Source organism: Ornithodoros turicata, chromosome 6, assembly GCF_037126465.1.
Source record: "Ornithodoros turicata isolate Travis chromosome 6, ASM3712646v1, whole genome shotgun sequence".
In the NCBI taxonomy this organism is placed as follows: Eukaryota; Metazoa; Arthropoda; class Arachnida; order Ixodida; family Argasidae; genus Ornithodoros; species Ornithodoros turicata.
In genome coordinates this window covers 73,876,229-73,892,065 of record NC_088206.1, presented here as the reverse complement: position 1 = coordinate 73,892,065, position 15,837 = coordinate 73,876,229, and the positions used below count along the sequence as shown (strand labels likewise).

Here is a 15,837-nt window from a genome sequence, read left to right as displayed (position 1 = left end):
TATCCAGAAGGGCGAAATTCTATCTTCGTAGTTGGCTTTACGGCACAAGCATACTTGGAATGTCGCTCTCATCAGATGCGGCAATCTCGGACTTATTAAGACATAAGCCCATCAAGCAACGAATTTTAGTATCCAGAATGGCGAAATTCCATCTTCGTAGTTGGCTTCACAAGCATACTTGGAATGTCGCTCTCATCAGACGCGGCAATCTCGGGCTTATTACGGCATAAGCCCATCAAACCACGAATTTTAGTATCCAGAATGGCGAAATTCTATCTTCGTAGTTGGTTTTACGGCACAAGCATACTTGGAATGTCGCTGTCATCAGATGCGGCAATCTCGGGCTTATTACGTAATAAGCCCATCAAGCCACAACGAATTTTTGTATCCAGGATGGCGAAATTCTATCTTCGTAGTTGGCTTTAGGCACAAGCATACTTGGAATGTCGCTGTCATCAGATACGGCAATTTCGTGCTTATTACGACCTACGTAAGCTCATCAAGCCACTACGAATTTTTGTATCCAGGATGGCGAAATTCTATCTGCGTAGTTGGCTTTACGGCACAAGCATACTTGGAATGTCGCTTGTATCAGATGCGGCAATCTCGGGCTTATTACGACATAAGCCCATCAAGCCACGAGTTTTAGTATTCAGAATGGCGAAATTCTATCTTCGTACTTGGCTTTACGGCACAAGCATACTGGGAATGTCGCTTGCGTCAGATGCGGCAATCTTGGGCTTATTACGACATAAGCCCATTAAGCCACGAATTTTAGTATCCAGAATGGCGAAATTCCATCTTCGTAGTTGGCTTCACAAGCATACTTGGAATGTCGCTCTCATCAGACGCGGCAATCTCGGGCTTATTACGGCATAAGCCCATCAAACCACGAATTTTAGTATTCAGAATGGCGAAATTCTATCTTCGTAGGTGGTTTTACGGCACAAGCGTACTTGGAATGTCGCTGTCATCAGATGCGGCAATCTCGGGCTTATTACGTAATAAGCCCATCAAGCCACAACGAGTTTTTGTATCCAGGATGGCGAAATTCTATCTTCGTAGTTGGCTTTATGGCACAAGCATACTTGGAATGTCGCTTGTATCAGATACGGCAATTTCGTGCTTATTACGACCTACGTAAGCTCATCAAGCCACTACGAATTTTTGTATCCAGGATGGCGAAATTCTATCTTCGTAGTTGGCTTTACGGCACAAGCATACTTGGAATGTCGCTTGTATCAGATGCGGCAATCTCGGGCTTATTACGACATAAGCCCATCAAGCCACGAGTTTTAGTATTCAGAATGGCGAAATTCTATCTTCGTACTTGGCTTTACGGCACAAGCATACTTGGAATGTCGCTGTGATCAGATGAGGCAATTTCGGGCTTATTACGACATAAGCTCATCAAGCCACTACGAATTTTTGTACCCAGGATGACGAAATTCTATCTTTGTAGTTGGCTTTACGGCACAAGCATACTGGGAATGTCGCTTGCGTCAGATGCGGCAATCTTGGGCTTATTACGACATAAGCCCATTAAGCCACGAATTTTAGTATCCAGAATGGCGAAATTCCATCTTCGTAGTTGGCTTCACAAGCATACTTGGAATGTCGCTCTCATCAGACGCGGCAATCTCGGGCTTATTACGGCATAAGCCCATCAAACCACGAATTTTAGTATTCAGAATGGCGAAATTCTATCTTCGTAGTTGGTTTTACGGCACAAGCGTACTTGGAATGTCGCTGTCATCAGATGCGGCAATCTCGGGCTTATTACGTAATAAGCCCATCAAGCCACAACGAGTTTTTGTATCCAGGATGGCGAAATTCTATCTTCGTAGTTGGCTTTATGGCACAAGCATACTTGGAATGTCGCTTGTATCAGATACGGCAATTTCGTGCTTATTACGACCTACGTAAGCTCATCAAGCCACTACGAATTTTTGTATCCAGGATGGCGAAATTCTATCTTCGTAGTTGGCTTTACGGCACAAGCATACTTGGAATGTCGCTTGTATCAGATGCGGCAATCTTGGGCTTATTACGACATAAGCCCATCAAGCCACGAGTTTTAGTATTCAGAATGGCGAAATTCTATCTTCGTACTTGGCTTTACGGCACAAGCATACTTGGAATGTCGCTCTCATCAGCTGCGGCAATCTCGGGCTTATTACGACATAAGCCCATCAAGCCAGAACGAATTTTAGTATCCAGAATGGCGAAATTCCATCTTCGTAGTTGGCTTTACGGCACAAGCATACTTGGAATGTCGCTGTCATCAGATGCGGCAATCTCGGGCTTATTACGACATAAGCCCATCAAGCCACAACGAATTTTAGTATCCAGAATGGCGAAATTCTATCTTCGTACTTGGCTTTACGGCACAAGCATACTTGGAATGTCGCTGTCATCAGATGAGGCAATTTCGGGCTTATTACGACATAAGCCCATCAAGCCACGAATTTTAGTATCCAGAATGGCGAAATTCTATCTTCGTACTTGGCTTTACGGCACAAGCATACTTGGAGTGTCGCTTGCATCAGATGCGGCAATCTCGGGCTTATTACGACATAAGCCCATCAAGCCACGAATTTTAGTATCCAGAATGGCCAAATTCCATCTTCATAGTTGGCTTTACGGCACAAGCATACTTGGAGTGTCGCTTGCATCAGATGCGGCAATCTCGGGCTTATTACGACATAAGCCCATCAAGCCACGAATTTTAGTATCCAGAATGGTGAAATTCTATCATCGTAGTTGGCTTTACGGCACAAGCATAATTGGAATGTCGCTCGCATCAGATGCGGCAATCTCGGGCTTATTACGACATAAGCCCATCAAGCCACAACAATTTTAGTATCCGGAATGGCGAAATTCTATCTTCGTACTTGGCTTTACGGCACAAGCATACTTGGAGTGTCGCTTGCATCAGATGCGGCAATCTCGGACTTATTAAGACATAAGCCCATCAAGCCACGAATTTTAGTTTTCAGAATGGCGAAATTCCATCTTCGTAGTTGGCTTTACGGCACAAGCATACTTGGAGTGTCACTTGCATCAGATGCGGCAATCTCGGGCTTATTACGACATAAGCCCATCAAGCCACGAATTTTAGTTTTCAGAATGGCGAAATTCCATCTTCGTAGTTGGCTTTACGGCACAAGCATACTTGGAGTGTCTCTTGCATCAGATGCGGCAATCTCGGGCTTATTACGACATAAGCCCATCAAGCCACGAATTTTAGTATCCAGAATGGTGAAATTCTATCTGCGTAGTTGGCTTTACGGCACAAGCATAATTGGAATGTCGCTCGCTTCAGATGCGGCAATCTCGGGCTTATTACGACATAAGCCCATCAAGCCACAACGAATTTTAGTATCCAGAATGGCGAAATTCTATCTTCGTACTTGGCTTTACGGCACAAGCATACTTGGAATGTCGCTGTCATCAGATGAGGCAATCTCGGGCTTATTAAGACATAAGCCCATCAAGCCACGAATTTTAGTATCCAGAATGGCGAAATTCCATCTTTGTAGTTGGCTTTACGGCACAAGCATACTTGGAGTGTCGCTTGCATCAGATGCGGCAATCTCGGACTTATTAAGACATAAGCCCATCAAGCCACGAATTTTAGTATCCAGAATGGCGAAATTCCATCTTTGTAGTTGGCTTTACGGCACAAGCATACTTGGAATGTCGCTTGTATCAGATGCGGCAATCTTGGACTTATTACGACATAAGCCCATCAAGCCACGAGTTTTAGTATTCAAAATGGCGAAATTCTATCTTCGTACTTGGCTTTACGGCACAAGCATACTTGGAATGTCGCTCTCATCAGATGCGGCAATCTCGGGCTTATTACGACATAAGCCCATCAAGCCAGAACGAATTTTAGTATCCAGAATGGCGAAATTCCATCTTCGTAGTTGGCTTTACGGCACAAGCATACTTGGAATGTCTCTGTCATCAGATGCGGCAATCTCGGGCTTATTACGACATAAGCCCATCAAGCCACAACGAATTTTAGTATCCAGAATGGCGAAATTCTATCTTCGTACTTGGCTTTACGGCACAAGCATACTTGGAATGTCGCTGTCATCAGATGAGGCAATTTCGGGCTTATTACGACATAAGCCCATCAAGCCACGAATTTTAGTATCCAGAATGGTGAAATTCTATCATCGTAGTTGGCTTTACGGCACAAGCATACTTGGAATGTCGCTTGCATCAGATGCGGCAATCTCGGACTTATTAAGACATAAGCCCATCAAGCCACGAATTTTAGTATCCAGAATGGCGAAATTCCATCTTCGTAGTTGGCTTTACGGCACAAGCATACTTGGAGTGTCTCTTGCATCAGATGCGGCAATCTCGGGCTTATTACGACATAAGCCCATCAAGCCACGAATTTTAGTATCCAGAATGGTGAAATTCTATCTGCGTAGTTGGCTTTACGGCACAAGCATAATTGGAATGTCGCTCGCTTCAGATGCGGCAATCTCGGGCTTATTACGACATAAGCCCATCAAGCCACAACGAATTTTAGTATCCAGAATGGCGAAATTCTATCTTCGTACTTGGCTTTACGGCACAAGCATACTTGGAGTGTCGCTTGCATCAGATGCGGCAATCTCGGGCTTATTACGACATAAGCCCATCAAGCCACGAATTTTAGTTTTCAGAATGGCGAAATTCCATCTTTGTAGTTGGCTTTACGGCACAAGCATACTTGGAGTGTCGCTTGCATCAGATGCGGCAATCTCGGACTTATTAAGACATAAGCCCATCAAGCCACGAATTTTAGTATCCAGAATGGCGAAATTCCATCTTTGTAGTTGGCTTTACGGCACAAGCATACTTGGAGTGTCGCTTGCATCAGATGCGGCAATCTCGGACTTATTAAGACATAAGCCCATCAAGCCACGAATTTTAGTATCCAGAATGGCCAAATTCCATCTTCATAGTTGGCTTTACGGCACAAGCATACTTGGAGTGTCGCTTGCATCAGATGCGGCAATCTCGGGCTTATTACGACATAAGCCCATCAAGCCACGAATTTTAGTATCCAGAATGGTGAAATTCTATCATCGTAGTTGGCTTTACGGCACAAGCATAATTGGAATGTCGCTCGCATCAGATGCGGCAATCTCGGGCTTATTACGACATAAGCCCATCAAGCCACAACAATTTTAGTATCCGGAATGGCGAAATTCTATCTTCGTACTTGGCTTTACGGCACAAGCATACTTGGAGTGTCGCTTGCATCAGATGCGGCAATCTCGGACTTATTAAGACATAAGCCCATCAAGCCACGAATTTTAGTTTTCAGAATGGCGAAATTCCATCTTCGTAGTTGGCTTTACGGCACAAGCATACTTGGAGTGTCACTTGCATCAGATGCGGCAATCTCGGGCTTATTACGACATAAGCCCATCAAGCCACGAATTTTAGTTTTCAGAATGGCGAAATTCCATCTTCGTAGTTGGCTTTACGGCACAAGCATACTTGGAGTGTCTCTTGCATCAGATGCGGCAATCTCGGGCTTATTACGACATAAGCCCATCAAGCCACGAATTTTAGTATCCAGAATGGTGAAATTCTATCTGCGTAGTTGGCTTTACGGCACAAGCATAATTGGAATGTCGCTCGCTTCAGATGCGGCAATCTCGGGCTTATTACGACATAAGCCCATCAAGCCACAACGAATTTTAGTATCCAGAATGGCGAAATTCTATCTTCGTACTTGGCTTTACGGCACAAGCATACTTGGAATGTCGCTGTCATCAGATGAGGCAATCTCGGGCTTATTAAGACATAAGCCCATCAAGCCACGAATTTTAGTATCCAGAATGGCGAAATTCCATCTTTGTAGTTGGCTTTACGGCACAAGCATACTTGGAGTGTCGCTTGCATCAGATGCGGCAATCTCGGACTTATTAAGACATAAGCCCATCAAGCCACGAATTTTAGTATCCAGAATGGCGAAATTCCATCTTTGTAGTTGGCTTTACGGCACAAGCATACTTGGAATGTCGCTTGTATCAGATGCGGCAATCTTGGACTTATTACGACATAAGCCCATCAAGCCACGAGTTTTAGTATTCAAAATGGCGAAATTCTATCTTCGTACTTGGCTTTACGGCACAAGCATACTTGGAATGTCGCTCTCATCAGATGCGGCAATCTCGGGCTTATTACGACATAAGCCCATCAAGCCAGAACGAATTTTAGTATCCAGAATGGCGAAATTCCATCTTCGTAGTTGGCTTTACGGCACAAGCATACTTGGAATGTCTCTGTCATCAGATGCGGCAATCTCGGGCTTATTACGACATAAGCCCATCAAGCCACAACGAATTTTAGTATCCAGAATGGCGAAATTCTATCTTCGTACTTGGCTTTACGGCACAAGCATACTTGGAATGTCGCTGTCATCAGATGAGGCAATTTCGGGCTTATTACGACATAAGCCCATCAAGCCACGAATTTTAGTATCCAGAATGGTGAAATTCTATCATCGTAGTTGGCTTTACGGCACAAGCATACTTGGAATGTCGCTTGCATCAGATGCGGCAATCTCGGACTTATTAAGACATAAGCCCATCAAGCCACGAATTTTAGTATCCAGAATGGCGAAATTCCATCTTCGTAGTTGGCTTTACGGCACAAGCATACTTGGAGTGTCTCTTGCATCAGATGCGGCAATCTCGGGCTTATTACGACATAAGCCCATCAAGCCACGAATTTTAGTATCCAGAATGGTGAAATTCTATCTGCGTAGTTGGCTTTACGGCACAAGCATAATTGGAATGTCGCTCGCTTCAGATGCGGCAATCTCGGGCTTATTACGACATAAGCCCATCAAGCCACAACGAATTTTAGTATCCAGAATGGCGAAATTCTATCTTCGTACTTGGCTTTACGGCACAAGCATACTTGGAGTGTCGCTTGCATCAGATGCGGCAATCTCGGGCTTATTACGACATAAGCCCATCAAGCCACGAATTTTAGTTTTCAGAATGGCGAAATTCCATCTTTGTAGTTGGCTTTACGGCACAAGCATACTTGGAGTGTCGCTTGCATCAGATGCGGCAATCTCGGACTTATTAAGACATAAGCCCATCAAGCCACGAATTTTAGTATCCAGAATGGCGAAATTCCATCTTTGTAGTTGGCTTTACGGCACAAGCATACTTGGAGTGTCGCTTGCATCAGATGCGGCAATCTCGGACTTATTAAGACATAAGCCCATCAAGCCACGAATTTTAGTATCCAGAATGGCGAAATTCCATCTTCGTAGTTGGCTTTACGGCACAAGCATACTTGGAGTGTCGCTTGCATCAGATGCGGCAATCTCGGGCTTATTACAACATAAGCCCATCAAGCCACGAATTTTAGTTTTCAGAATGGCGAAATTCTATCTTCGTAGTTGGCTTTACGGCACAAGCATACTTATAATGTCGCTTGCATCAGATGCGGCAATCTCGGACTTATTAAGACATAAGCCCATCAAGCCACGAATTTTAGTATCCAGAATGGCGAAATTCCATCTTCGTAGTTGGCTTTACGGCACAAGCATACTTGGAGTGTCGCTTGCATCAGATGCGGCAATCTCCGGCTTATTACGACATAAGCCCATCAAGCCACGAATTTTAGTATCCAGAATGGTGAAATTCTATCTGCGTAGTTGGCTTTACGGCACAAGCATAATTGGAATGTCGCTCGCTTCAGATGCGGCAATCTCGGGCTTATTACGACATAAGCCCATCAAGCCACAACGAATTTTAGTATCCAGAATGGCGAAATTCTATCTTCGTACTTGGCTTTACGGCACAAGCATACTTGGAGTGTCGCTTGCATCAGATGCGGCAATCTCGGGCTTATTACGACATAAGCCCATCAAGCCACGAATTTTAGTTTTCAGAATGGCCAAATTCCATCTTTGTAGTTGGCTTTACGGCACAAGCATACTTGGAGTGTCGCTTGCATCAGATGCGGCAATCTCGGACTTATTAAGACATAAGCCCATCAAGCCACGAATTTTAGTATCCAGAATGGCGAAATTCCATCTTTGTAGTTGGCTTTACGGCACAAGCATACTTGGAATGTCGCTTGTATCAGATGCGGCAATCTTGGACTTATTACGACATAAGCCCATCAAGCCACGAGTTTTAGTATTCAAAATGGCGAAATTCTATCTTCGTACTTGGCTTTACGGCACAAGCATACTTGGAATGTCGCTCTCATCAGATGCGGCAATCTCGGGCTTATTACGACATAAGCCCATCAAGCCAGAACGAATTTTAGTATCCAGAATGGCGAAATTCCATCTTCGTAGTTGGCTTTACGGCACAAGCATACTTGGAATGTCGCTGTCATCAGATGCGGCAATCTCGGGCTTATTACGACATAAGCCCATCAAGCCACAACGAATTTTAGTATCCAGAATGGCGAAATTCTATCTTCGTACTTGGCTTTACGGCACAAGCATACTTGGAATGTCGCTGTCATCAGATGAGGCAATTTCGGGCTTATTACGACATAAGCCCATCAAGCCACGAATTTTAGTATCCAGAATGGCGAAATTCCATCTTCGTAGTTGGCTTTACGGCACAAGCATACTTGGAGTGTCTCTTGCATCAGATGCGGCAATCTCGGGCTTATTACGACATAAGCCCATCAAGCCACGAATTTTAGTATCCAGAATGGTGAAATTCTATCTGCGTAGTTGGCTTTACGGCACAAGCATAATTGGAATGTCGCTCGCTTCAGATGCGGCAATCTCGGGCTTATTACGACATAAGCCCATCAAGCCACAACGAATTTTAGTATCCAGAATGGCGAAATTCTATCTTCGTACTTGGCTTTACGGCACAAGCATACTTGGAGTGTCGCTTGCATCAGATGCGGCAATCTCGGGCTTGTTACGACATAAGCCCATCAAGCCACGAATTTTAGTTTTCAGAATGGCGAAATTCCATCTTTGTAGTTGGCTTTACGGCACAAGCATACTTGGAGTGTCGCTTGCATCAGATGCGGCAATCTCGGACTTATTAAGACATAAGCCCATCAAGCCACGAATTTTAGTATCCAGAATGGCGAAATTCCATCTTTGTAGTTGGCTTTACGGCACAAGCATACTTGGAGTGTCGCTTGCATCAGATGCGGCAATCACGGACTTATTAAGACATAAGCCCATCAAGCCACGAATTTTAGTATCCAGAATGGCGAAATTCCATCTTCGTAGTTGGCTTTACGGCACAAGCATACTTGGAGTGTCGCTTGCATCAGATGCGGCAATCTCGGGCTTATTACAACATAAGCCCATCAAGCCACGAATTTTAGTTTTCAGAATGGCGAAATTCTATCTTCGTAGTTGGCTTTACGGCACAAGCATACTTATAATGTCGCTTGCATCAGATGCGGCAATCTCGGACTTATTAAGACATAAGCCCATCAAGCCACGAATTTTAGTATCCAGAATGGCGAAATTCCATCTTCGTAGTTGGCTTTACGGCACAAGCATACTTGGAGTGTCGCTTGCATCAGATGCGGCAATCTCGGGCTTATTACGACATAAGCCCATCAAGCCACGAATTTTAGTATCCAGAATGGTGAAATTCTATCTGCGTAGTTGGCTTTACGGCACAAGCATAATTGGAATGTCGCTCGCTTCAGATGCGGCAATCTCGGGCTTATTACGACATAAGCATATCACGCCACAACGAATTTTAGTATCCAGAATGGCGAAATTCTATCTTCGTACTTGGCTTTACGGCACAAGCATACTTTGAGTGTCGCCTGCATCTGATGCGGCTATCTCGGGCTTATTACGACATAAGCCCATCAAGCCACAAATTTTAGTTTTCAGAATGGCGAAATTCTATCTTTGTAGTTGGCTTTACGGCACAAGCATACTTGGAATGTCGCTTGCATCAGATGCGGCAATCTCGGACTTATTAAGACATAAGCCCATCAAGCCACGAATTTTAGTATCCAGAATGGCCAAATTCCATCTTCATAGTTGGCTTTACGGCACAAGCATACTTGGAGTGTCGCTTGCATCAGATGCGGCAATCTCGGGCTTATTACGACATAAGCCCATCAAGCCACGAATTTTAGTATCCAGAATGGTGAAATTCTATCTGCGTAGTTGGCTTTACGGCACAAGCATAATTGGAATGTCGCTTGCATCAGATGCGGCAATCTCGGGCTTATTCCGACATAAGCCCATCAAGCCACGAATTTTAGTTTTCAGAATGGCGAAATTCTATCTGCGTAGTTGGCTTTACGGCACAAGCATACTTGGAATGTCGATTGCATCGGATGCGGCAATCTCGGACTTATTAAGACATAAGCCCATCAAGCCACGAATTTTAGTATCCAGAATGGCGAAATTCCATCTTTGTAGTTGGCTTTACGGCACAAGCATACTTGGAGTGTCGCTTGCATCAGATGCGGCAATCTCGGACTTAAGACATAAGCCCATCAAGCCACGAATTTTAGTATCCAGAATGGCGAAATTCCATCTTCGTAGTTGGCTTTACGGCACAAGCATACTTGGAGTGTCGCTTGCATCAGATGCGGCAATCTCGGGCTTATTACGACATAAGCCCATCAAGCCACGAATTTTAGTATCCAGAATGGTGAAATTCTATCTGCGTAGTTGGCTTTACGGCACAAGCATCATTGGAATGTCGCTCGCTTCAGATGCGGCAATCTCGGGCTTATTACGACATAAGCATATCAAGCCACAACGAATTTTAGTATCCAGAATGGCGAAATTCTATCTTCGTACTTGGCTTTACGGCACAAGCATACTTGGAGTATCGCTTGCATCAGATGCGGCAATCTCGGGCTTATTACGACATAAGCCCATCAAGCCACGAATTTTATTTTTCAGAATGGCGAAATTCTATCTTTGTAGTTGGCTTTACGGCACAAGCATACTTGGAGTGTCGCTTGCATCAGATGCGGCAATCTCGGACTTATTAAGACATAAGCCCATCAAGCCACGAATTTTAGTATCCAGAATGGCCAAATTCCATCTTCATAGTTGGCTTTACGGCACAAGCATACTTGGAGTGTCGCTTGCATCAGATGCGGCAATATCGGGCTTATTACGACATAAGCTCATCAAGCCACGAATTTTAGTTTTCAGAATGGCGAAATTCTATCTGCGTAGTTGGCTTTACGGCACAAGCATAATTGGAATGTCGCTCGCTTCAGATGCGGCAATGTCGGCCTTATTACGACATAAGCCCATCAAGCCACAACGAATTTTAGTATCCAGAATGGCGAAATTCTATCTTCGTACTTGGCTTTACGGCACAAGCATACTTGGAGTGTCGCTTGCATCAGATGCGGCAATCTCGGGCTTATTACGACATAAGCCCATCAAGCCACGAATTTTAGTATCCAGAATGGTGAAATTCTATCTGCGTAGTTGGCTTTACGGCACAAGCATAATTGGAATGTCGCTCGCTTCAGATGCGGCAATCTCGGGCTTATTACGACATAAGCATATCACGCCACAACGAATTTTAGTATCCTTAATGGCGAAATTCTATCTTCGTACTTGGCTTTACGGCACAAGCATACTTTGAGTGTCGCCTGCATCTGATGCGGCTATCTCGGGCTTATTACGACATAAGCCCATCAAGCCACAAATTTTAGTTTTCAGAATGGCGAAATTCTATCTTTGTAGTTGGCTTTACGGCACAAGCATACTTGGAATGTCGCTTGCATCAGATGCGGCAATCTCGGACTTATTAAGACATAAGCCCATCAAGCCACGAATTTTAGTATCCAGAATGGCCAAATTCCATCTTCATAGTTGGCTTTACGGCACAAGCATACTTGGAGTGTCGCTTGCATCAGATGCGGCAATCTCGGGCTTATTACGACATAAGCCCATCAAGCCACGAATTTTAGTATCCAGAATGGTGAAATTCTATCTGCGTAGTTGGCTTTACGGCACAAGCATAATTGGAATGTCGCTTGCATCAGATGCGGCAATCTCGGGCTTATTCCGACATAAGCCCATCAAGCCACGAATTTTAGTTTTCAGAATGGCGAAATTCTATCTGCGTAGTTGGCTTTACGGCACAAGCATACTTGGAATGTCGATTGCATCGGATGCGGCAATCTCGGACTTATTAAGACATAAGCCCATCAAGCCACGAATTTTAGTATCCAGAATGGCGAAATTCCATCTTTGTAGTTGGCTTTACGGCACAAGCATACTTGGAGTGTCGCTTGCATCAGATGCGGCAATCTCGGACTTAAGACATAAGCCCATCAAGCCACGAATTTTAGTATCCAGAATGGCGAAATTCCATCTTCGTAGTTGGCTTTACGGCACAAGCATACTTGGAGTGTCGCTTGCATCAGATGCGGCAATCTCGGGCTTATTACGACATAAGCCCATCAAGCCACGAATTTTAGTTTTCAGAATGGCGAAATTCTATCTTTGTAGTTGGCTTTAGGGCACAAGCATACTTGGAGTGTCGCTTGCATCAGATGCGCCAATATCGGGCTTATTACGACATAAGCTCATCAAGCCACGAATTTTAGTTTTCAGAATGGCGAAATTCTATCTGCGTAGTTGGCTTTTCGGCACAAGCATAATTGGAATATCGCTCGCTTCAGATGCGGCAATCTCGGCCTTATTACGACATAAGCCCATCAAGCCACAACGAATTTTAGTATCCAGAATGGCGAAATTCTATCTTCGTACTTGGCTTTACGGCACAAGCATACTTGGAGTGTCGCTTGCATCAGATGCGGCAATCTCGGGCTTGTTACGACATAAGCCCATCAAGCCACGAATTTTAGTTTTCAGAATGGCCAAATTCCATCTTTGTAGTTGGCTTTACGGCACAAGCATACTTGGAGTGTCGCTTGCATCAGATGCGGCAATCTCGGACTTATTAAGACATAAGCCCATCAAGCCACGAATTTTAGTATCCAGAATGGCGAAATTCCATCTTTGTAGTTGGCTTTACGGCACAAGCATACTTGGAATGTCGCTTGTATCAGATGCGGCAATCTTGGGCTTATTACGACATAAGCCCATCAAGCCACGAGTTTTAGTATTCAAAATGGCGAAATTCTATCTTCGTACTTGGCTTTACGGCACAAGCATACTTGGAATGTCGCTCTCATCAGATGCGGCAATCTCGGGCTTATTACGACATAAGCATATCAAGCCACAACGAATTTTAGTATCCAGAATGGCGAAATTCTATCTTCGTACTTGGCTTTACGGCACAAGCATACTTGGAGTGTCGCTTGCATCAGATGCGGCAATCTCGGGCTTATTACGACATAAGCCCATCAAGCCACAACGAATTTTAGTATCCAGAATGGCGAAATTCTATCTTCGTAGTTGGCTTTACGGCACAAGCATACTTGGAGTGTCGCTTGCATCAGATGCGGCAATCTTGGGCTTATTACGACATAAGCCCATCAAGCCACGAATTTTAGTTTTCAGAATGGCGAAATTCTATCTGCGTAGTTGGCTCTACGGCACAAGCATACTTGGAATGTCGCTTGCATCAGATGCGGCAATCTCGGACTTATTAAGACATAAGCCCATCAAGCCACGAGTTTTAGTATCCAGAATGGCGAAATTCTATCTTCGTACTTGGCTTTACGGCACAAGCATACTTGGAGTGTCGCTTGCATCAGATGCGGCAACATCGGGCTTATTACGACATAAGCCCATCAAGCCACGAATTTTAGTTTTCAGAATGGCGAAATTCTATCTGCGTAGTTGGCTTTACGGCACAAGCATACTTGGAATGTCGCTTGCATCGGATGCGGCAATCTCGGACTTATTAAGACATAAGCCCATCAAGCCACGAATTTTAGTATCCAGAATGGCGAAATTCAGTGGCCGCGAAGACGTGCTCGATTCGCGAAAAAGTTGAGACCGCGGAATTAAATGCCTTTACAGTGCAGTGACGTCAACCACAATTCCAAAAACCTAGCCCAAGTCCGAAGCCAGGATCTCGAAGAAATTTCGGCCTCAATTTAGCTTTATTTATTCTTGGCGGTTCGTAGGAAGCGTCAAGCCGTCGAGCCTTTCCAAGAACACATTGCTCGTGTGGGTGAAATAAAAAGACGCAACTGCATGTCTTTATGCCGGGGTTGGCTCAAGCCACTCGTGGGGAAGTTGCGAATGGTGTCTAGAGAAGGTTCAAAACAATGAACGGAAAATGATGTTTGATTTGCCTTCCGAGAATAGTTACTTGCGACTTAGTCTACACATGCGCTTCCCTAGTTGTCCTAGTCCTGTCCTAGTCCTTTAGTCCTAGTCTCCGTTTTGTTTGTTGAAATAATTTGCCGTCCCTCGCGGGTTCTGAATGGAAGTAAATGGTCAGATTACATCGTCCTCACGATCCGGATTTAAAATTTGTTTTCCACAACCCGATAGGAACTCGGGCTGCGGCGGGATCGCCCCCTTTTCATTAATAGAGATCGAACAGGGTACCAGATATTCAGTTCAACTCAATTCAGTTTTTTTTTTTTCGTCTAAAATGATGTGTGGAGCCGGGCTAAAAAGCTTTAAAAAAATCTCGAATATATTCTTAGGAGCCATATTTTCGCAGGATTTGCGTGCATTTTGATTTCTTTGGTAACGTTATAAATTTCAAGTCAGGAGAATTTGTAGCTTGGCATCACTACTTTTACTCGTGGCATCTCAGACACAGAACCATTCCAAACTTGATTCACATCATGTGAATCAGAAACTGAAAGAAGGACTGGCCTTTACCTTGAGAAGTAAGAGAATGGTGAAGCTGTTGCTTTTAATTTTCGTAGAAGCATTAGTGTCAGTTTACTACGTTTTATTTATTTTTATTTTTATTTGTTTACCGAATGTTCTCGATCCTTTGTGTCGAAGGACGCTCATAACAGAAACCGATTCAAACGAAATTGGCTCCGACACGAGTGGTTGTTATAATAAATCGTGCGTTCCTCAACACCATTCGTTCTTCAAGTTTTGAAAATAGGTATTGGACACACCAAATTGTCACTTAACTGTAATGCGTACTCCAGAGTTCCATGCAGGAAAGAAGAACCAACTAACGACATAATCTCTGTACTTGTGAAAGTGTTACAGGAGTGTTAGTTAGGAATGGGGAGACTTACCTACTCCCGGCAGTAAGACGTTGAGAATACAGAGACAGACAGCAATGGGCATCGGCATGATAGGCACAGCCTTCCGAAAACGACCGTGCCGTTCCCGAATGCTGATGATCTCATAGCTGGCCATAGGGTGACCGTTCTGGTGGTCGGTGCAACACTCCGTCGGCACCGACACCACAATCTGACGCACTTGGCCACTCATTTTCCACTCGCGATTTATTACCCGCCTAGAATCATTGTTTTTGCAGCTCACAAAATTGGTGCCAAACTCATCTCTCAATGTGTTTTGTGCATTTCCAATCACAAGTAGCCTGCGTCAACCGCATCACGAAAGAGTTGCTGCGACGTGGTCCACCTTGACATCCACATGTATATCATCCCATCGCCACAACGTTTCACGAGTTGGGCTAAGTTTGTAAAAGTAACGACCCGACTCGAAGCGAGCGAAATCGCGTGGCGAATAGCTGGCACGTGACCCGTTACCATAGTTACTCACGGACGACGCCAAGAGGTATTTGGAGCGGTCCCGCCATCTGTGGAGCTTATGGAGAACTGACAACAACGCAACCTAGCAACGCGCAAACCTCCTCTGCGGCTGCCAGGGTAGGTAGAGAGGGCCGGTCTCGTGCGTGAGTCATGCTGAATCCAAAGTGACGTGACTCCCTAGACGGGAAAAAA

General features: G+C 44.5%; 2 protein-coding genes across 2 annotated transcripts in view; one reads left to right on the top strand and one right to left on the bottom strand.

Annotated features, from left to right (window-relative positions):
- LOC135397379 (protein stum homolog) overlaps window positions 1-15,600 on the bottom strand; it is a 32,219-nt gene extending 16,619 nt beyond the window's left edge. Inside the window, exon 1 of the mRNA XM_064628943.1 lies at window positions 15,163-15,600. Within this exon, the coding sequence (XP_064485013.1) occupies window positions 15,163-15,361 (199 nt within the window). The 5' untranslated portion in view covers window positions 15,362-15,600. The remainder of the gene's footprint in view (window positions 1-15,162) is intronic.
- The window catches only part of LOC135397376 (coagulation factor IX-like), a 40,269-nt gene that overhangs the window by 17,341 nt on the left and 7,091 nt on the right, over window positions 1-15,837 (top strand). The window lies entirely within an intron of this gene.